The following is a 24,033-nucleotide window of genomic DNA, read 5'->3' as shown; positions in this document are numbered from 1 at the left end:
CACACTGGATTGACGGCTAGAATTTGATCTCCTTTACATATTTTTAGCTTGAAATTGTAACAACTGAAGTTGCTATCAGAGAGTCAAAGCTTCACAGGAACTGGACATCAGTTGCAGTGGTAACTGGCACATCTCTAATGGCAACTATTTAATTAAGATAGAAATCAGTGAAAACAATTGAAACCTGCTTTTACTCTCTCCTCCATATCATCTGATAAACAAAGCACACCGTAAAGCAAAATGACTCAAAAATATTTTTGTTTTTTTTTTTGTTTTTTTTCTGCTGCATCACATCACAAATTTATTTAGGTCAAGTCAAAAATACATTTTTATAGATATTTTCCGTTTGTCTGCTACATGAAATAAACACAATCATCAGCATGAATTATTTACATTAATCACAAGGGCACACACAGTGACTAAGATGGTAAAAGAATGCAAACAAAGCAACGCCGTGTGCAGAAATAGAAGTATTTGGTGACAGCAATGGACGGCATCCGATGCTTAAAGAAGCACAGCCGGGAGAGAACATTTACATCAGCAAGGCAAAGACAAAGCCTCGAAAGAAAAAGGAAAGGAAAAGAAAATGTTGACACCACTGACACTTCTTGTGACACAAAACACCACATCCAAAGATTTAAACTCAACAGTAGGCTAACCTTGCTTTGCCTCAGTAAGAGTGATGGAATTGACGTTGTTTTAATTTTGGTCTACTTATCAATGCAGCAAAAACGTCAGTTTGTCAGCGGGCACTGAGATCAATTTTATGACATCATAGTCACATGGAGGTATATTGCAACTGTTTGGTCACATATACTTTCTTCACTCATGGGAGAAGTTGTGTAAAACTTACATCTGTATTCAAACAGGCACAATTGTTTTAATTTTACACCAGATGGCTGAATCCTTTTGTAGTAAGGTGGACTTATCAGGGACCAACGATAGATATTAGATTTGTATTGTAATTGTGAATAAATATGGTCCTATCTGCATCCAGCCAGAAACCAGTCAGCACATTTTTTCATGTCATTAAGCTCCAAAAAGCTTAAAAAAACAACAACAAAGGAAACAGAGAAACAAGGCAGTAATGACAACATTTCAGCAAGACCGAGCAGACTCTTCTCAGCATAATGAACCTAGATGAATGGTGAATATCTCCTTTGGAGCACATATTTTGGTGTGTCTGGATGTGTTGCGGTCCTGTTCCTCAGCTGCTGCGTCTCACTGCGGCAGGGCTTTCAAAATGGCGTTCACTTCCTCAGCAACTGCTGTCAATGCAAACTCAAACTGGTCCTGATCAGGAGGCGCAAGGGAGAGGAAAACATTTGGGTTATGATGAACTTCATCCAGACAAAAAAAAAAAGTGAGAAAAGCTGAAATACTTCACACACAACCAGAAAAAAGGAGCTGGTACCTTGGTGCGAACCAGTCCAGGCCTCTGGTCTCTGATGTGCTCCAGTGTGGCTGCGATGTCAATCTCTTTCACTCCTAATGAAGACAAACAGGTAAAAAAAATATGATGGTACTGATACCAGTAATTGAAATTAATTGCTTCCATTCTGTGGCCAAACAAAATTTATATCAATAGATAATATTTGAGCATATATAAGGCTCTTTTCATTGATCTAATGTGATATTCCCATTTTCTGAATTTGGGGTTTTCATTAGCTGAAAGCCATAATCTAGCTCAGCATCTAATTGATATCTATCTATCTATCTATCTATCTATCTATCTATCTATCTATCTATCTATCTATCTATCTATCTATCTATCTATCTATCTATCTATCTATCTATCTATCTATCTATCTATCTATCTATCTATCTATCTATCTATCTATCTATCTATCTATCTATCTATCTATCTATCTCTATAGATAGATAGATATCTATAGATATATAGATACATATCTATATATCTATAGATAGATAGACTGGATCTTTGAAAATGTTCTTAAAATTTTCCAAATTGTGTGCGTGTGTGAGTGACTCACCCTTAGCCATGCGATTCAGTACCATGTCAATGAGGATGTACGTGCCAGCCCTACTAGTCCCATCACTGCAGAAACCCCCCCAAAATACATATATTTAGTAAAGCTTACCTAAACTGAGAACATTCTTGCCACATGTATCTTTTTTTTACCTGCAGTGAACAATTATGGGGCAGGATCGACCTCGGTAGCATTTATTCACCTTTCTGAAAAGAACAACCAATGGACAGTGAAGAAAGAAAGAAAAAAGGAACAAAAATTCTTGATTATAAATCACAAACTTCATAATATGATTTTTTTTTTAAATTGAGAAATGCATAGCACAATTTTCAATATGCTAGAAATATTGAAGGCATACAATGTGTGCCTTGCAAAAGTATTCATACCCACATTTTGTCACAATTCCAGTTTTACTGGAACATTTTGTGATACAACAACACTAATAATTCCTTGTCAACATTTTGTAAAACCACAATTCACTGTGATGACAGCTGAATTTATTTATTGTTTTTTCATATTTCTTTCACTGTTGCAACTTTGGAGACTCAAGGTTCAGTCAGACTGGACAGAGAACATCTGTAAAGATTCAATTTTCAATTCTTGGCACAGTTTATCAATTGGATTTACCTCTGGAGTTTTACTGTGCCATTCTAACAAATAAAAGTAGTTTGACCCAAACCATTTCTGTATCTCTGGTTACATGTTTCAGAGTTTTGTCCTGTTGGAAGATTAAGCTTCTCCCCAGTCTCAAATCTGTTAATGTCATGTCAATGTCAAATTTACTTATACAGCACTTTAAAACAGGTTAACAACTGTTAAAGTCAGAAACAGAGTTTCTCTTGTTTTTAACACCATTAAGAATTCTGAAAATGATACATCTTAGTCTCATTTGATACTTTATCCAATACATGGCTTGGCCAAGTCTTAAACTGTATTTCTAATGTTTTTTTTTTGGACACTCTTCTATAAAAGCTACCCTTATGGAGTGCAAGACAAAGAGTTGCCATGCCGACCTATGCTGCGGAACTCAGCAGTTCCCCCATAGTAACATTATACCTTTTGGCTACTCTCAGTTTTGGTGGACTCACACATGATCAAAATTGTGGTTGAAAGGTGTCACAATGCCAAAAAAAACTAATAGGTAGAAGAACTTTTGCAAGGCATTGTAAACATTGAGGCTTAAGCAGTTACAGGCTCATGTGGTTACTGCTAAAATGAATGACAATAAACTTTATGGAAGCAGAAGAATTATGGAAATATTCGTTATAGGACCAGATTTGTGGCGGGAGACACACTGACAGGGCATATAAAGGTTGCAAGTTTGACGTGAGGATGTGGGGATAGGACAAGAGGAGAAGGAGAAGCCTGCAGCAGCCAGTCACACCTGCCAATGCTCATTTTTGTGACTATGCAACTGGAGCCAGAGTACTAGCTGCAAACCACAAAAATGACACTGGGAGATGTTAAAATACAAACCTATCAACCTGCATACTGGGAAAGAAGGGCAGGGAACCAGGGTAATTGATGGGGGGATGGATGTGGTATGAAATAAAAAGCAAGAATGCCTTATTATATTACAGCGGTCAATGGTTGGAAAGGTACGAGAAGAAAGAAAAACATGGACTCGAAAGTCTTTAAAAGTGCTTAAAAATGTCATTCAACAAACTGCATCCTTTTTTATTTATAGAAACGACTGAATTATGTGTAATGTTCATATGACATACGAGCTGTTCCTGTGGACTGTGCAGTTTCTGTACCTGCGAAAGTCGAGCAGCGGTCTTGTAGAGGTGGGAATGCCGTCACCCGGCCAGCTCAGCAAGTGAAACTGCGTCAATGTCCTCGTCTCCTGCGTCTGAACATTCTTCAAGTAGAAGCTGCGCACCAGGAAGTCCTTACACCAGATATGCTCCGATACCAGATTCACCTGGGTGAGAAAAAGACAAAAGCAGGATAAAAATACAGGGGAAGGGTTTAAAAGGTCTTGCTTACAAAAACTTGCAATTTTGCAAAAACCACCCTAGATATTCATGTTACAAAAATAGGGTAATGCTTTCTCTTACATTTATTTGTGATTCCCCATCATCTACTTAAGGGTTGCAGCTGAAAACAAACCTCATAGATGTGGTAGAGAGAAGAACCTTCATCAGGCCAATATCGTTCGCACTGCTTCTCCCCATCTTCCACCAGAGCAGTCATCATCACGATCACTGTGCAGCCGTTCTCCCAAACCATCTGCATTTCAAAGAGACCACTTTGATTGTCACAGAGAAGAAATGAGAAATGTCCCGTTTTTTGTTGAACCACATATTTATAACGTTACGATCATATCTTGAGATCTATTTTTCTAGTCAGATTTGTCCAGTTAATGACAAATGATGCATTCTGGCACCTGAGCCATTTGTCCCTACAATTTCTCTAGAGTTAACATGAAACTTGATTGCTTCTCTCATTAATGTTCATCTTCAAGAACTACAAATTCCTTTGAAGTGCACCATAGTTTTATTACATTTTGTAGTACATTATACTGTCTTATATAAGTTGTTCCAACCCTACACCACAGTTTCTTTGAAGAACAAAGGATGGGAGCACAAAAACAAATAAAAAGGCTAACTGACCTGCCAGAAATCAGCAACAGTGTGGGGCAAAGGTCCCTGTGTGGCTATATAGGCTGGTTGGCGAGGGTCATGATCAAACTGAAAGAGAAACAAGAGTCATGCAGATCTTCTGTTGACAGGAAAGAAAATTAGGCGAGGGGGTGAAAACTGTGAAACACAAACAAGGTTTCCCATTTCAATTTGTATATGTTAAGTGTTTGTCTTTTCTTTATTATTTATTCTCTTAATTTAGATAATGGTTCTTATAAAATCTTCACATTTAATAAGTGGAAGATAAAATCAGACTTTTTGGTGAGATCATATAGGCAATATTGGTCATTGTATCAGTGATTTCTTACAATAAAACTGGCGTTGATGTAATCCTGTTTATTGGGGTTAACTTCTTGCTTCAACTTCACACGAGAGTGATCATCTGAAAAAGAAACATTGCTTGTAAAGAGTCTCCAGTCAACCGGTGTTTAAAATATTTGTTGTAAAGAGGGGGGAAAAAAAAGCAGTCCTATATTTATTGTTCGCGCTTCTTTTTCACTTTTTACATCAGCACTCGCTCCGCAGGGCAAACTCAGTGTCAGAAATGAACAGAAAGAAGGACTGATTGGCGACTAACAGGGGAGGGCTTCAGCGTGACGATTTCGGTCCATGTTGGAAGCCTCCTGGGCCACAGACACAGAGCAGGGCTCAGCCTGATAGGAGCACAGAGCCTCCCACTCCTTCTGCAGCCGGTCCTTGTTACGCAGGTGATCCTCCATGTATGCCTGGCCGACACAAGAGAAATCAATATTCACACCTGGACGTCCTTTTCCGTTACGCTTTCTGTGCTCTGTTGTCCCCTCACCAGTATCATGTGGCCCGTGGAGATGTCCATATTAGACTGAGCTGGCTCTTCGCTCCAGGACGGGGTAGAGCTGTGAGTGGAGGACGGGCTGTGCTGCGGCCCGTCGCTGAACTGGGACGACACGCTGCTGACACGGGACGTGTCTGTGCCCCTCCGACCGCCGGCTCCGGCTCCTGTTGCAGGCCCCGCCATGCCACTGCTCACCCCTCCAACACAATCTTGACGGCAGAGGGAAGATTTGGAGGCCATGTGCTGCCGACAGAGCTCCTAAACAAAGTGATAAAATGCATGTGTGTTTAATGCATTGAGCTAACGATGCTGTACAGGCTTTACACAATAAAACGCATGTTAGAATTATGTGTCAAACTTTAGCGATATCCCCAATTTCTCAATTTTGCTCCCAAAGGCGACAGGAAGGAGGAGACTTTCTTTCCATTTTTTAAAATGTCCTCATCAGTTCTTCTGAAGGTTTCATGGTAATTTCTACTCTTTCTGAGTATGGTGAATTAGATAGTATGCTGTATAATTTGTGCTGTAGAATACACAGCATAGAACACAAGAGAAGTTGCTAGTCCTCAAAATGATCTACACCAGAGAGTCAAGTCTTAAGCAATATAGAATAAAATTCTGAAAAAAATCTGACAGTTAAAGAAAACAAAAGCTACATTTACTATGCTCTATTTTAAATTTGTAAAATACCCCTGCCAGGTTTACACTTTCTCTGTAGTCTCACCTGGTAGTCAAAGTGTGTTTCTGCTCCTCCTTCTGGCCCCAAGCCGAGTTTACCATTGGCTACTTGATGGCCATAGTGCCTGAAACAAGCTATGCCCATTGCCAGTACGAGCACACCTCCGACCACTGCCATGGAAACGAGGGTGATGACTGTACCACTGGATCCTGGAGGGACCCTAATTACCTGAGGGAGACCTCGTGCATTTGTTCTCTGGGAAAAAAAGAAAAAAAAAGAAAAAGAAGTAGCAAAAATTAGAGTGTACAACTTTAAAGAAAACTTAGTATTATCAAATAAGTGTTACTGCATTTCTTGTCTTGAACTTCAGTTGTCAAGCTGCTTCAGAATCTGTGCTATGTCATGACTCTGACTTAAAGGTCGCCTAATGTTGTTTCCACAATTGATTTGATTCTCTGTAACAGCACAAGGCAGCTGTGTGTGCTCATCGAGCAACGAGGTTGAGTTTCACAGACAGATGTCTGAAAGGTCAGAGTGCTGTGCTCTATAAATCTAGTAAAAAGACAGCTGAGGTCTCCATAAAGACCAACCAACCATCCCACGGGTCGCTCCGCACATCAACGCTATCCAAGCAATGCCATCCCACCTGTTTGTAAAACAGTTTGTAATATGCAACCTACATAGACAGAAGGAACAGTTACAGTTTTAAGATCCTGTGTTTTTACATTTATGTACAAATTATTAATCTCAATGAAAAAAAAAACATAATTTTCCAAAGTAATGCAAAAAGCTTAAAATTAATTTGACGTGCAATCTGCATTGAGAAAATCTGCAGTCGAGCTTAATTTCGATAGATTAGTTACATATAAAACGTGAATAAAAACACCTTTCTCAATATTATCAGTGCTTTTCTTATTTATAACTTCACTTTTAGCAAAAATTGATTTAAAAGATGAAATACATAATATGGCAGGAAAAGTAGCTTATCTTGTTTTGCAAATCATCTATGCTTAATTTGTCATTAATATTTCATGCAAAAAGTAGGAGATGTGGAGGACGCTCATTGTGTGAATGGCAGATACTGAGGTCACCGATGCTTGTATGACAGTTGCCATAGCACCTGGGATCTGGGAGTAAGGGGTGGGAGGTGGAGGAGTTTAAATGCCATGGCAACAAGTGAAGTACTGGCTTTCTGAAAGTGTCGCTTGACTTACTAGCTCTGGCTGCAGATTTATGCACACACACACACACAGGAGAAAAAAAAATGACTCACAGCATTACAGCTTTAAAGGTAGTGGGGGATGGAAAACAGTCCTTGAAGGTAAAATACATGCACTGCTGGTGTTTGTTGTGTAGCAAGGTTTAGTTGAGAACGAAATAATACAGCTTTAAGCACTCAAAATTGATACTAGGTTCCTGAATCAAAAATATGTATTATAATTTCAGTGCTAAGATTTAACTGTCATGAAAGACACCCGACAAAAAGAGTTAAAACAGAAGGTCGAACCTCATGCAAAGCACACTGTCTCACTTTCAAACTAAGAGTAGTGTATGGATTAGAAGTATTTTTGTTTTGATTTGCTGCAAACATTTGTTTCGCGCTTTCTCTTCTTTCTTCGTAGTGGTTAACTATTGCTTGATTCTTATCACATTTGTCTTCTATCCCTAATTCTTTACATTTGCAACCTGCGTCAAATTTTGGGCTGATTTTCAATGAATTTTGAATGCAGGGAATAAATAATATTGGCCTTCTTTTTATTTCAATATACATAGCTTTCTAGAAAGGAAGATAAAACCATGCTTTCAGATTGGTTTAGATCATTTTTGAGATTGAATGTTTTATGTATCTTAATGTAACCTAATGTATATTAAGGTATACAATGCACATGGAATACTTTTCAAGGAAGGAGCTGATGCTTTCCAAAATCAATCCCCACAATCACAGTTGTTCTTGTTAATAACAGGGTGATGCTGCTTTCGCCTTTCACAGACTTTTACTTCCTACAAACAGTGGCAGTGTATAAGTCATCGTGGCACGGTTGTTATGGCTATTAATTCCTAAGTTTAAAGTCACTTCCTCAGCGACACTGAAAAGTTCTTAACCTGCTCATTAAAATAAACACTTTTTTTTTTTTTGCTTTCTGTGATGCAGTCCTACCATTTTGTACAACAATAGGCAAATCAGGTAGACAATTGGTTTAAATTGTGTTACTATATTTCGCCTTCCGCTCTAATGAAACTTGGGTCTCCACTTACAAAAACGAGTTATAAGATGCAGCTTGTGTACAAAGTCTAAGTGGATACACAAGGGGTTGCCAGACCTTACTTTTTTTTTGCATTAATAGCTAGAAATAATTGAAGTGATCACAAAAATAAATGAAAAGATGAATCAAAATAACAAACAGTCAAAAGTAGTTTGACTTTCTGTCAGTCTCTTTAACCATCTGTTTGAATTACCTCTCCTACACCAGTCTGGACGATTTTCAGGCCAGTCTCAGACTCCAGAAAGTTCTTCTCAGATTCTGTTGAGGTGGAAAAAGTATCTCAAACAAAAAAAAACAAAAACAAGACTGGAGAAAAGTACAAAACTGCAAATGTGACTGAATAAAGTGCCCACGCACAATGCCCATGTGTATGTGTGGCTATGCATCATAAGTGTTAGAGAGAATGTGTGCATCTCACCGGCTTTGGCAGCCACCTCTGCAGCCGTCATGTTGTGTTCATTCTGGCGGATGCGGAAAGTCAGCGCCTGACCCACCACACTAGTGACGCACAACAACCCCCCCCCCCAAAAAAAAACAGCATGCATGTTGAAGTCTCATGAAAAAGTAACATAGTTGCCCTCTGGCATGGTGACTCTGTTTCACCCTTACCTAATGTTGATGAAGCTGCTGGTTGTCAGGTGTATTTTTTCAGCCAGAAGTTGCAAAAGCTTCACTCCATCATACAGACTCAGGGGACTGCAGAAAAAAAAAAAAGTTCCCAGTTAAAGTACCGTATTCTTGTTTAACGCATTAGCTGTTCTCCATTTTTTTCTACAAATGATTATAAATAATAAGTGTACATAGATATAAACCCAAATGCTGACCTTTGGTTGGTGACAATGTACCCATACTGCTCTTTGCCTTCCATACCCTCTACTAAAGGCTCTTTAAAGCTTTTCTCAACTTCAGCAGGAGCAGCCTGTGGAGGCTTGGAGGCAGATGTGGGGATGCTGGGACTCTTAGGTAGAGCTTTATCAGGGACTATAGCAGAGGAGGCAGCAGGAGCATCACGTGGGCCAGGAACAGGAGCAGCCTTATCTGGTTTGGACACACTTTCTTTTTGTAACAACTGCATCTAAAAAGGCGATAGGAGACCAGTCTATCAGTCCAGATAGTCTATCTAGCTGAACAGTGTAAAACATGTTCCGTTTACTGCTAAACAGCTAAATATGACGGTTGACATACCTCTTTAAGAGCGATGAGATCCTTCTCATTTGGGTCTATTTTTAGAGAGACAAAGCTCAGTTTCAGACTAACTCATTAAAACACGATACAGCTTGCCTCCTAAAAATGAACCTTTTACTTTATTTTAAAAGAGGAGCAGAACTCGAGAGAAGTACAGTAAATATTTCATGCTGTACCTGTCTTGTCCTGCCCTTGCAGCAGCTGCAGTATGAGAGCCAGCTTGTAGAGTTGCTCCTGACTGAGTTCCCTGGGATCAATGTTGTACTTCTGCAAGACACCTGACATCCTCTGGAGCAAGCCATCTAGCATGGAAGAGCAGTGCATTTACATAGCTAGCAAGCAGACTGTGCTAGATTTTACTTAGAGGTATTACACTACAAAAAAAAAAAAAAAAAAAAAAAAAAAAATCTGCAATTGTAAGCCCTTTTGTTCACCATTATTTGCAACCAGGGGAGCAGACTCCTGCGGAGCTTTCTTATTCTGAATGTTTGGTTGTCTTCCTGCAGTACCAAGCCTCTCCTCTAGAGTGTAGTCTTCCACATAGTCCACTGGTATCTCTAAATCTTCATAATAAGGCAAACCTGCACATAAAAACAGAAAGTTGTCATGAATGAATTGTGTGTATTTGTGATTTATTTGATATTTTAGCATGAATAGTCAATCATAACATAATTCCACCAACAACAGTGTTACCTACAGTAATGATCTGTTAGATTTTAATTGCTTATTAAAATCTTAAAGACTCTGGCTTTTCCCCTCTTTATAGATCAGTTTTTATACCTGACCATTTTAATACGAACATGTTTCTGCTGTTCCATCTAGAAAACAAATAGCTGTTATTCTTTAAATAGAACTTAAGAAATGCGTCATAAAACACCCATTCAAAGTTTTTAGTTTGACGCTGTCACTTGCAGTGTGCTGACAGTAACCAAATTCTTCTAAGTGTTTTGTATTTACAGAAATGCCAATCAAAACACAGTTTGACTGACATTAAATTGCATATTTGGTCTTACAAAAACTGGAAGAGGGCTATTAACTAGGAACTTGTAACACAAAAGAAAAACGCGCCATACCTAATTATACAGCTGAGTGAGCGTACTTTCTAAAAGTCATATATCTAATAAACAGGGAAAAATGAGAATTGTAAAAGATCTGCACGTACTAAATTCATTTAATCAATCTATAGTGCTGTAAATTATTGGTGCTAATTTACTCCTCCCTTGTCTGACTTTAAAAATTTTCCATATTCAACTAAAGAAAAAGGAAAATATTGTTTCTGATTGGCTGTTGTAAACAGAAAGACTGAATCTAAAACTTTGTTTTTCCCCAGCGTTTTTTTTATCCTGTGCCTTCACAGCAGATTCATCATTTTGAGTTAAAAGGTTCCTTTAGGTCTAAATAATTCATGCCAGATGAAAGTGGCCTAAGAAGTAATAATAATAATAAAAAAAACAGTACTGCTCTCCTAAAATGTTGAAAGGGCTGGAATCACAGTAGTTCATTTTCAGTAAACAAATAACTATTACTGAAGATTTAAAAGATCACAAAATAAATCCTTAAGTAAAATATAAATGTACTGCAATTTTCAATAAATTAGTGAGATTATGCATTCTGGTGAGGCTCCTTGCTTTTTATAATTAACAGTCTTCAAACATGCTTTTCATTATACCCACATTTCTTAATCAAAAAGCTTTTCTTTATATTGTTCTGATGTGACATTCTGATTTAAAACGTCATATCTCCATTAACTGTAAGCATAAAATTATCATAATTACAATAAATAAAGACTTAAGTGATGTGTTTCACTTTTTAAATTGAGTTACTAAAATAAATTAACATCTAATATATAAAACATATATTTGATTGTTCCTTCATAATGAGTTTAGATTTTAGTGGATGTTAAGCGATTGCACAGTTACTAAGCTTGCGCTCAGTCTAAAAAAACCCAAAAAAGTTATTCTCTCCCACACACACACACACACGCATACACACACACACACACACACACACACACACAACACACCTGCTCGGTTCAAAATGACTCCTATAGACTACACTTACAAGTTCCCAGAAACTTGTAGCACATATTCAGTGCCTTCTCAAAAAAAACTAATATTAAATATAGTACGGACAACAATCATATGGATATAATATGGATATTTTGATATTATTTTGCAAAATATCTAACAAGACTAGAGCTATGTAAATATGTTCTTTTTTTCTTTTTTTTTCAAAATCAATGATTTATAATACAATGAACATAATTTCCAAGTCAAGAATCCAAGATCTCTTGGACCTAGCCAAGCGACAATAATATAAAACAATAACTAAGATGAATATGGATTTACCTGCAGGAGGTATGGGAGCAGACCCTCTATGCCGATAAGACGGCTGCGCAGACGCCAGGTATAGAGACAGAACTTCCTGCAGTAGCTGCCGGTCCCGCTCTTGTTCCCTCTGGCTGCCCTGAGACCTTGAAGAGGGGCGAACATATCCGCCTCCTCCATTCAGAAGAGATCTCTCCACTTCGTCTTGGTATCTGTGCTGTGATTGATCAAGATTAAAAAAAACTATTACTTATAATTAGAATCAGCTCCATTGAGGATTGATCTTGGCTTGAGTTTAGATTTAAACGTTTGACTGCTGTGAAACTATGACTTCAAATTAAACCAGTCAACATCGGCAGGTTTATATCAAGCGTGCTTATATACCTGGTAAAACGCGTATGGGTCCAACGGTGCTGTTTGCATACGCAGTGGGGACTGAGGAGGCTCAACATACATGTAGTCCACATATTTACTACCAGAAGATGTGGACCCTGACTTAGAGTTGGGTTGGTGGGAGATGTGCTGTTTTGAGCTGTTAAACAGTCCAGAAACACAGGCAAAAGTTACATGGGCATTGCTCTGCATGACTGTAGCTTGTTCATCAAGCATCTGAGTACAAGTGCTCACTGAGATGAATGAGAAGAGGTTGAAGAGGAGATCGGCTTTGAGAGAGCAGTGGTATGGGGAACTCTCTTCAGTTCTTTTGACAAAATGTACTGGGTGATGTCATCTTGCCATGACAGACCTGCACACAAAGCACACCAAAATCAAGCAAGACCAAAAAAGATCCGCTTTAGGAGGGTGTGTGAAAAATGGATGCATGTCAGCGGAAAATTTCTATGTTTATTTATATAATTTTTTTTTTTTTATATCATGAAAGGTTTTATGTCTAACATCATTCAAAAACATTGGGGGATGACTTTATGAAACACTACTCTCCTAACTGAACATAAAATTGACTTTTACCAGTTGTACTTTTCTAAATATTCCCCAACTATTGATGCTTTTTATGATCTGTCTTACCTTGCAGCATGAGCTGTTTGAGGACTTCCTGCATCCTCTTTAGAACAGGAACTGTCACCTGGTACTGGATCTGGTCCTGCTTGGAGCTCCGACACTGACCAAACAACCCATCTGGAATACGCACACATATTATGCATTCAAAAAAGGAAACCTTATGACATAAGGCAAGTCGCCTTGCTCTCCTTGTGCTCTCTCAGGGTACTTCAGCTTCTTCCCATAGTCCAAAAACATTTTTTATTTAAATACTTTAGTTTGCTCTTAGCGCATGGTTGTGTGTCTCTATGTTATCCTGCCTCTTGCCCAATGGCTACTGGAGATAGGCACCAGCTCCCCACCCTGTGACCCTGCAAGGATACACGTTCAGATAAAGGATGGATGGACATCTATTACTCACGTCAGTTATTGTTTGAAAAATTAGAAATCTACATTGATTCTCACTGTCGGTTTGACAAGTGTCCTTTTCTGCCAGTGTCTGTTTTTAAACCCAGTTTAGAAAATCTGAAACAGCTGTTTTAAGCTGTAGGGACACTCTTGTTTGATTTTTTTCCCCCCTTGATCACTGATCTTAGTTTTCTCAGACTTTGCTGTGAGAAAAGATCGCTATATAGATCATAAGTGTAGTGAGAAGAAAGATAATGCAGAGAGAAGATTTTTTTTTTTTTTTCATTTGGTGCACTGATGAGTCACTGCAGACACCACACCGGCTAAACTGCACACAACCAAATCTGCTACAGTGAGATAAGGGGGAGTGTTGGGGGGCGGGGGGGGTGGTGAGTTTTATACTGAGCTGACAAGACAGTTTTATAACCAGAAACAGAATGGCAAAAAGTCACATGGGAGAAGGTGTGAGTTAGGTCACACTGATTTCCAAGTAAAACAAAATCCTGAATGTAAATTTAGGATCGATACACACCCACAGGGTTTAGCTTTTGTTTGTACTTTTGTAAGAGATTTCGTCTATTTAAATAGTCATGATGGAATTTACATTGATTTTTCTCTATCATGGTTAGACAAAATATGTAGAAGGGAGTTGATGATGACGGAAGCAACGGTGAAAGTTTAATGAAACATGACAGAATATAGCAATAATTAGATATTAGCCAATCTATAAATATGATTGTACATGTCAGTATGCTTCTACGAAGGAAAGTCTAAAAATCTAATTATAGTTTTTCAGTAAAAAGCTGTCAATCCTACAAAACATGTTAGGTAGAGATACACTTTATATTTTAGTACTGAAAATGTGTTTGACCTTCACCGTTATGAGCTTATTTTTGTTTGTGGTAAATGACAGTGTTTATGATATTTTTAGATGTGTTTAATGAAGGACATTATTTTTACTGCACATATTAAAATTCCAGAGATTTACCATCAGTTGTAAATTATATTATATTTCTCAGGTCTAATTGGTTTATATCAGCTGATACTGAATAAGCAGCACAGTTGAAATTCATTTCAAAATATAAATATGGGCAGAAATTATAACAAGAGGCATAATAATAATGATTTTACTGATGGCTAAATTATTCATGTTGTGATAAAAGAGGCAGAAAACAAATACATGCCACACTTTTCACATTTATTTGTCAAAAGACTTCATGACCAAGTGTACTTTTCCTTCAATTTAAAAATCAGAGGCTACTATGTGTTTATGGATCATAAGGATGGCTAGCTCTCGGTCACAAGTTATGCATATTTTAGATGTGCTTCAATGTATTATTAATCAAATTACCACTGTGTATGCGCTAACACCTATTCAACTCATTTTTATAGCAGAACAAAGAGTTTCTTAATGTATAGAGTAGGTTCTTAATGCACTTTCCTTAATGTACACTTTAAAAGAACAATAAAAAGTTCAAGGTAAGTAGCTTAAACATCACAAAAACGTTACAAATGCTTTATCTTTCCAACAGCAGAGATGAAACAAGGAAACGTAGCAGAATGTGATTTTATTCCTTCCAGGACATAAAGGTAAACAATAGCATTGGTGTATGTGTTGATTCTAAAACCGGAGGTTGCTGGTTTAAGAAGATTAACTTTTGCTTTGTTGATATTTACTGCCAGTACATGGAGAGCTGTGTTTCAGCAAATGCTTTTAAACATTTTACAGCAATTATGGCTGGAAGGCTACTTTTTGATAAACCACAGAATTGAAAAAGCCTAAGAGAACTCTACTTAGGAGACTCTAATGGCTCTTATCAGTGCCAGTGTGAAAAGGAAATCATTGTTGTGCAAGTTAAAATTGCTTTGTTCAGTTTAGTTTAAAGGGTCACTGTAAGTCCGTAAATATCTGGTGCTTAAAGGATGAGCTACGGTAAAGTGAGGCCCATTCTCTCCCTTTTTTTGTGTTACACAGATCCCAAACAATAAGTAGACTGAGCTTCTATAACCAGTTTTTCAGGCATATACCAAGTGATTTTGTTTGAATCACAGGAGTGCACCCTAGAATGCAGTTCAGTAGGCAGCTTGAGGTTAAGTACCTTGCCTTGAATATCAACATGTGGCAGGGTGAAATGCTGGACTCTAAACGTTCCAGCTGGATAATGACTACTTAGCTGCCTCTCCCTTTTTGGTCCCACATTGTTCGTAGATTGTTGTGTTTGTCTTTCTGTCGTTTGTGTTTCATGTTCTTCTTTAATTTGTCTTTCTTGCTGCACTGGTCGAAGCCTTTTTGTGTTGCATTCTTTTCAAAATGCACATAATGTTAATTATGTCTCTCTAGGTTGTGAGTATGCTTACAAATGGCTATTTGTTGTGAATGTCTCTGTGGCAGACCGGTGACTTATCCATGGAAGAATGGTTTTTGCGCATTGTCCTTTATAGATAGGCACCAGTTATGTGATCTTGCTAGCGTTATACCGGGAGGGTGAACAATTTGTCTTAATCCAAAAATTGTTTTAGTGATTCAGATCATAGATAATTTTTTTTCTGCCCCCTTCTTGGTAACTTTTACCCACCTCTACTGCATAGACCTTTGGCCCATTTCTCCGATGGAAAAGCTAAACCTGTTAATAGATTAACCCCATAAACAGGGTTGCCAACCTTACATTAAAATACAATATTGTTCGGTTTTTGACACTTACTTTTGACCCTAACTCAATCAGGTCGTATATTTTTCAACATTTTATCAAATCACTGCAAACCTATTTATAGATGAAGATGATACATTATATGTGCAGATCAAAGCTCTCTCCTCAACCCAAAGAGGAAATCCATCAATTATTGGTCATTGTTGTGTCACAGAGTTATGTCTCTCAGCATTGGGAGGATATGCCTCATAACTTCAGTAGGTTTTGCAAAAAGCAGGTAAAATTCATATTGTCTGTAGTGGGAGGAATGTGTAGAAGGCACACAGCAGGGAATTTTTATTCACTTATGGAGGATTTAGTGACGTCAAATCAAATGCAAAAAAAAAGAAAAAAGAAAAAAAAAGAAACTGAAAAAAATATAAAAAATCCTCACAAAAGCAACAAGAAGAGGAGGCAGAGAGCTGAATAGAAGCTTATTGCCTACTTTAGATCTGATACAACATGTCTAATCAACACTGAAGAAATGTTAACTGTTTAGACAAATGGAGCTCAATTCATTTTATTTTAATCTGAGTTTTCATTTAAAACAATTTGAAACAATATATCGAGAACATAACAAAAATCAGGCAACAGAATGCAAACCAAACACGTCTTGTCTCTTATTAAACTATAACAATGCACTTGAGTTACTATGTCCATAACTCTTGCAGTCATCACAGGAAAATGTGTAAAATATCTATTGCTATATTTAAACTTACCATACATCAAAGTAAAACAGCTGAATAAGTCATTGACAAAAACCTCATTTAAGTGAGCACCAAAAACAGCCAGTTTTAACAAATCTAAATATTTTTGTGAACAAGTCTTTATCCTTTATCACATCTTTAAGATCCAGAATTAGAAAGTCCAAATTAAAAAAAAAAACTAGATGGACTCTGGATGCTATTTTTTTGAGCAGAACTGAAACAAGACAAAAAGAAAACATCAGTATTTTAAGCAGCCTAAAGCAATAACTTGTAATCACAGTTTGACACCAACGATTTCCAGAATACTAATCTGTCTAAAATATATGTAACCAGGTGAAAAATGGGTACATGTCAAATGTATTTTGTAAACCATGTTTTGCTTTTATTTCATCAACTGGTTGTAATTCTTGTTTTTGTCAGCATGTGGTGCTGTTGTTACAGAGGGGTCTAAAATTACCGGAAGTAGAAAAAACCTCGTTTATGTACTGTGGCACTAACTGGTAAAACGGAAGAGAAGGACGTTTTTTTGAACCGAGACCTGGTGGAGAAGAGACTCTATGGCCACATGAGAGAAGAATCCAAGTGTTCGGTAATTAATGTTGGAACTGAATTATCTTCCGTGGACAAAGCTACAGAGATGATGCTAATGTCATGTTTTTCTGTTTATCCTCTTCTAGAGGTGCCACTGCCGTTTGTTAAGCCCTTATATGCTGTTCGATTTCAGTTTTTATGTGAAGCTGCGTTCTACTCTGTTGAGTGCTAACCGCGTTGTTAGCCCGCCATTTCGCTGAACGGCTTTCTACCGTTCGAAATACGGGCCATTTATTTATCCATATATTGAATCTCATTCTTTTTATTTTTCTTACACTCAGAGGGAATAGTGTCTTTTTGAGAATAAAGAACCCCTTCTATGTGAAGCTCCGTGTGCTTTATTAATCCCGGCTTCACATATATAAAATATAACAGGGCTTTACTCCTGAAATAACTATCGGTGTTTGTCAACTCAATCCAATCCAATCCAATTGTGGTAAATACGACAAATAAGCTTGATGGGTATATATGTGAACCAAGAATGACACCGCAAAAAAAATAAAAAATAAAAAAATGGTTGTTTTTCACCAAGCAGGTTTTCATCAAGCTCATGTCACTACTTATCTTAAGTACTTAATGAAGATTTAGTAAGTACATGTCAGTCCAGAATTCCTAATCATGATCAGGTAAAATTATGGGCATCAGTGGCAGAAAGTGGTCGCATAGCAACAAAATATTTTTAAATCACAAAATATGACTTTTGTTGATTAACTAAATTCTGCTGCTGTTTCTGTACTCGTGTGGCTCAAAATGTTTCTATGAACATCTTTGTCATAATGTTGAGTACCTCTCATAAAGTGTTGAATTTTTTTTTTTTATAGAATGCAATCGTTACCATTTTATTTTTTTCCTGGTGTTAAGGGTGTCTCACACTGTTTAAAAAAAACTTAATCAGCCTTTGTTGGTGCGGAATAAGCACGCTAAACATGGCTTATTTTCCGTACTAGGCTGTTGAAGGTGCAAAGTGGTATGAAAATAACAACGTGTTATGGGTGGATCTCCGAATGTTTTTCTCCTATTCTTCCTTTCTTTGGAGAGTAAGCAAGCTCACTTATCCATTTGGTATTCTGCTCAACCATCGAGTGTGTGCGTAAGTGCCGTTTCCACAGAGAGGGACGTAAGCGCGTGTTAGTGACTCATCGCTGTATCAACACAACAACTGTGGGGGAGTTGGCCTCACCGTGATGTCAGTGTTGCTATGGAAACTGGGGGTCGGCGGGGTGGGGTCTAGATAGAGATGACGAAAAATAGAGGGACAGGTGACGGAGAGATGAAGACGAATGAAGTAAAAGGGGAGGAATCCTTGATTTTTTTTCTTTTTTTTTTGGTCTATTTTTGTACACAAACATTTAACCCTGTGACACTTAACACATGTTTTAACATCTATCTATGTTTATGTGTGTACTTAAAGATCCAACAGGCATAGACATGTTTTTGGGTCAAAAAATAAAACATGAAATTTAGACAAAAAGGACATAAAGTAAATATTTTTTTTTCTGCATGACTGCAGGTTGTACTCACCGTCAGAGCAGAACTGATCCCTTGTGCACAGTTTTCTCTCAAACAGGCAACCTGAGACAGAACGACACAGAGAAAGCTGACAGATCGTTGCAGATATTTCCATGCCAACAGCTGATTTAAAGCACACTTAGAGGGTCAAAAGAGTCCAGTCCAGATTCACTTACTAAAATTGGCCTCGAATACAACGAATAATAGGTTTATTTTGAACCAAGTAGGATAAATAGTTTTGCAAAAACTGTAATTCACATTTCAGAATAATTCAAATCAGAATTTTAGCTTGAGCATAACTAATAAATTTAGCTGTAAGAGTAGTTTTTAAAATTGGTTCAAAGAAACACTTTTTCTTTTCTGCACATTACAAATCATTATTTTTATCTATCGAACTACTTTTTCTTCTATCATTCATGGAGTGATGCGACAACCTAAAGACATCTGCAATGCTTGCATAGCTTAATCAGTCAATCCTTTACCTTTTTCCACTTCAAAGCATTGGATCTGAAAATAACATTGGTACAACAATGTCCTTTTCTAAACACGGGGAGCAGCTTGTGGTAATACCTCTGTCTTTATTTTTTAGTTGTTAAAATTTCCTATTTTAGTTTGGCGAGTAAGACCTTGATGTATTAGTAGTGTGGGAAGGAACAGGTGGTCAGGGAAAGATATGGATGCATGAATAGGACTGTGTGGCTTTCTGTCTTTTCTCTGTCTCACAGCACACCTTGGACCTCTTTAAATTTGGAAATCCATGCTTGAAGGGACCAGTTTAGCTAAATTAAACATTATCAGTAATCTGAACTTACAAACAAAATTAAATATAGCACATCAAATTTAGTGTTGAGAATGATTTTATCTGACTAAATAAAATAAAAAGCGCAACAGTTACGCGTATCCACAGAACAAAACACACACATAAAATGTTTTGCGGTTTCATAATTTCTCCTGAAACTTGACTAAAAAAACATTTATTTTAGTTTCAGGAAAGAAACATTTCCTGTGTCAATCTTGCATGCAAAGGTGCAACAGAGTTGTGCCATTGCAGACTATCCTGTCAGCAATGATTAACCTTTATTAGAGTGGTTGGAAAAAGAAGAAAGAGTCTAACGTTGCTATTTTCATTGAACAATTGGGTTAAATTTCTGTGCCAGTCATCAAACTTCGACTGATGTGAGGGACAAAGCATCTGCTGAACCAAAAGGGAAAGAAAAAAAAAAATCAGATTTCAAGTAAAAAAAAAAATCCCAGTATTAAACATTTTCATAAGCAAAAGATCAGCCCATATGGCAACCTGTTTGAGTAAATATTCGACATCCTTGACGTAAGCCATCACTTTCCTGCTCCTTTCTGGTTTGCCACTTCACTCCACAGTTTGCTCATGCTTAGTCCATATTTCGATGTACTTCTTCAAAATAACACTCCTCTTGCTTCATTAGACCAGAAGGAGCAACAGTCTTACTAGTATGCCACAGTGCTGCACTAGTCACCCTGTAGTCCATACCAGTAGTCCACTGCTGGTGACTGCCATATTAGTAGCTGCTATTAAGAACCCTAAAAATGCCAGCTAGTGTAGTTAAAAGGCTAGTAAGGCAACAAAATGTCAACTAGTAAATTAATATGTATTGTGTGTCCTGCCAGTGATGATTTTTGACATGATTACTTTGATTTTCTTCACTGAGCAGCTTCTCAACAAGGTCTTGTCATGAGAAAAAAAAAAAAAAAAGCTATGTCAGTTGAACACTGAATAGCTTTCTATGTCTTAGTTTTTCTCTCTAGTCAATAGAAATGAGTGAACCTTGTGGTGTGCACCATGTCATTTCTGCCTGCCTCCCTGTCTGTCTTTCCATTAACATAAGAAACACCACAGGGTTGTACTAGATGACCAGTTTAGTAGAATGCAGACTGCAACAATAATAATAGTTCAGAATGGGGTTTAATGTTAATTAGTTTTCTTCTAAGCTATAATTGCAGATATAAACGGAGTCTTATTATTAGACAGTGAATATAAAAGTTCACTGATCAAGACTTTTGTGCCACTGAAGTGGCACTTTGGCTGAATAGTTGAACGTTTGTATCTATATGTTTTACTGGAGAAGGAAAACGCTTGAACTAGTCCAACAAACGTCCAACTAGATTTGTATTGTTTCAAATTAGTCATCGAAATTGCAATCAAAAATCGATTAAGAACATTAAAAAATTATATAATGATCACCTTACCCTACATACCAAAATGTAAAGTAAAGTAGTCTTTATTGTCATTGTGCATTTCTGTACAGTGTACACAAGCACAATGACATTGGGGCACATTTTTTTCTTCAGTACAGTTATATCATATAACAAATCAACAAATCACATCAGTAATAAATAATTTGGGCTATTCAACATGTCAGGGTTTTTATTACAGAATTTTGGAGCAATAAAAATATGATTGTCAAAAACAGTCACAACAGTTTAATATGACGATCATTGAGTAACACAGCAAAATCTTACTAGTTAGGACTTACATGTCACTATTGTCACAGTTTTGGTCCTTTGATTCTTCTTGATAGACAATAGTGTCACTAATCAAGCTATTTTGTTTTACATAAACAGTTTAGGATAACAACAAATAATCAATCATTCAATTAATCAATTTTACTTGCACAGCACATTTCAGTAGCAAGGGAGTTCAAAGTGCTTTACATCATAAAAAGACAAAAATAAAGTCAAAGAAACTGCACAGTCATCAAATGAGAAACCACATTTTGTAAATTGCCATAATAAAAATCATTAATACACAATAAAATATATTGGTCAATGTTCCAATTAGGTTCAAAAGCAACTCCAAACAGGTGGGTTTTCCATCTAACTACTTATCAAAGACACATAGCTTTACACAACCATACAGCTGGCAAAGATTCCATCTTTTCACCATAATATCTATCAATTAATATCCATCCATCCATAGGCATTAAGCACTTATTGTGTACACCCTGGACAGGTCACCAGTCCATTGCAGGAAAACACAGAGAAACATAGAACAAACAACCATGCACACTTACACTTCACGACACTTTGAGAGACCACTTAATTTAAGAGTCATGTTTTTGGACAGAGGGAGGAATCTGGAGTACCCAGAGAAAAACCACACATGTACAAGGAGAAAATGCAAACTCCATACAGAAAGACCCAGGCATTAAACCCAGGACATAGCAAATGTGTCACTGTGCATCTCCAATTATTATTCTTTCTTACAAAACAGATATCGTGTAACAAATCCTTGCAAAGTAGACCAAACATTGCAATCATCCAAAAGCAGTGTTTCTCATAGCAACAGGACATCTGGCCCTAAGGGGGAAAAAAACTGACTGCCAAGATGTAAACGCAGACATGAGCATCATACCGTTTGACATATGGATAGACGGCTTTTCAGACAAACAGTTGGATGAATCTGAAGTGTGAAAAAAACAACAGTGGAGGCAAAGAGATGTCAGTGATTGAAAAAAACAGTACTGATTTTCCTCCATGGCACTGACACAACCTCCTTGATGAGGACAGCTGCTTATCAGGCTGTCTCTTAATTTTATGTATTATTTTATACGAGCTGATTTATTTGTGTTCTAAGGAATTGCTCTAATCAATTTTCAATAACAGTTTAATTGCTATTTAATACATTTTGTCAATAAAAACCTTTCAAACGAACTCTTAAAATAGGTCGAATAAACATTAATCAGTCTGAGTGAATATAAATTAAACATAGAAAAGGGAGGGCAAGCCAATGGTGATGCTCTTTTTATTTTCAGGTTGTTGAGCGTATGAGCAAATGGCTAAATTTCTTCAGTGGAATGCTAAATTCAAATCACGTAAAGACGACAATAACAACAAAAATCAAAAATAAAAATACTAACGGGCATGAAACTCACTTGTTGCACAATTGTCTCATTAAAAAGGTCAAATCAATGCAGCTACCAACAAAACAAGTCAAAATCAGTTCTAAATAATCACAGCAAGACTGTTATCGTAAATGATATTAATCTGCCACAAAACACTGCAGCTGTTATTGTATTTCCATGGACGGGAATAGAACACAGCAAACGTATTAGAAATTATAATTGTACTTCTACATCTCTAAACGTCCTTTACTGAGTAAAAAGCATGTTTAATGTGATTTCTATTTTATTCCCTGAACACAGAAGACATAGATGAAGTTTTGGTTTTGAAACATAAATAAGTTTATTTTTTTATTTTTTTTTATTTTATGTATGCAATGTAATTTTAGTGTTTTCATTCTAATGTTCCATTTAGAGCATATGGCTCTGTGTCACTCTGTCTTTATGGCAAAAACATAACTGTAAGCACAATAAAAAGCAGAGCCAAAGTAGTGAGATGTCATGAGCGATATGCTCTAACCTGTTCTTTTATGATGCTGGAAGATAAAACAGCCTATGAAACAGACTAAGTGTTTCTCTTCCCCATCCTCCCTTATCTCCCATCTCTTCTCCTCCCCTGTTTAATCTGATTACAGCCCCCTGTATTTACCCACAGATGCAATCACTGAGTTAATTTGGTAAAGACATGTACAGTCCCCTCTTGAAATGCACAAACGCACTTGATACATCATGCAAAGTAAGGAGTAGAATATGTAGCTGTTCACTCTCTTAACTAAATTGTAATATGCAGCATCATCATCTTACCGTATTTCTCAGAGACAGCTGGTTGGTAGAGCACCGCCAGAAGGAGCAGAGCTCGCCATGGTTTCAGATGTTGCATGATCCCCTGAAGCTTTAGTGCGACGGATGGATGGAGAGAGACAGACTCTGAGAGTTTTCCACCTGTTTTAAATCCCCATTATGTTTAACTGAGCCGTCAAGATCGTGTACAGGGACGAACAAGGGGGGGAGCGGGGGGGAAATGAGAAGGGAATAAAAATGATGGATGGATCGGGAAGAAGAAACCCTCCCGATGAAAAGGCGGGGCGAGGGGATAGAGGAGGAGGGCACAGACCGTGGACACGCAGCGTAGTACCGACTCACGACGGCACCGCTGCGGAAACAGCCAGCAGTCTGTGGAAACCGAGAGCTCTCAGCAACAGAAGAAAGCAACCTGCAGCTGCGTCATCAAGGTGGAAAAAGAAACAGCACAGAGAGAAGGGGGGGAGTCAATGAAACCGCTCGCTTATGCATTCCATATTCCTCCCATTCAGAAATGACATAAGTGCAGTTTCCACTGCACCGGGTACACGCAC

General features: G+C 37.5%; 1 protein-coding gene across 1 annotated transcript; it reads right to left on the bottom strand.

Moving 5' to 3' along the window:
• Positions 1 to 255: 255 nt before the first annotated feature.
• Positions 256 to 24,033, bottom strand: ptprna (protein tyrosine phosphatase receptor type Na). The gene is made up of 24 exons (XM_088001699.1): positions 23,483 to 24,033; positions 18,816 to 18,866; positions 12,929 to 13,039; positions 12,533 to 12,650; positions 12,290 to 12,437; positions 11,927 to 12,122; positions 10,013 to 10,159; positions 9,755 to 9,880; positions 9,579 to 9,613; positions 9,218 to 9,468; positions 9,003 to 9,089; positions 8,812 to 8,891; positions 8,587 to 8,651; positions 6,175 to 6,384; positions 5,442 to 5,708; positions 5,214 to 5,361; positions 4,945 to 5,018; positions 4,607 to 4,684; positions 4,104 to 4,223; positions 3,749 to 3,915; positions 2,144 to 2,197; positions 1,995 to 2,059; positions 1,415 to 1,488; positions 256 to 1,293 (listed from the first exon to the last, which is right to left on the bottom strand). Exons 1-24 carry the CDS (start codon positions 23,556 to 23,558, stop codon positions 1,222 to 1,224), a joined length of 2,820 nt encoding a protein of 939 aa, XP_087857825.1. The 5' UTR covers positions 23,559 to 24,033; the 3' UTR covers positions 256 to 1,221.

Source organism: Poecilia mexicana, unplaced genomic scaffold (genome assembly GCF_051168715.1).
Source record: "Poecilia mexicana isolate PSO_F unplaced genomic scaffold, ASM5116871v1 scaffold_2, whole genome shotgun sequence".
Classification (NCBI taxonomy): Eukaryota; Metazoa; Chordata; class Actinopteri; order Cyprinodontiformes; family Poeciliidae; genus Poecilia; species Poecilia mexicana.
Note: the sequence above shows the minus strand (reverse complement) of the source record. Positions and strands in the feature narration are given on the sequence as shown.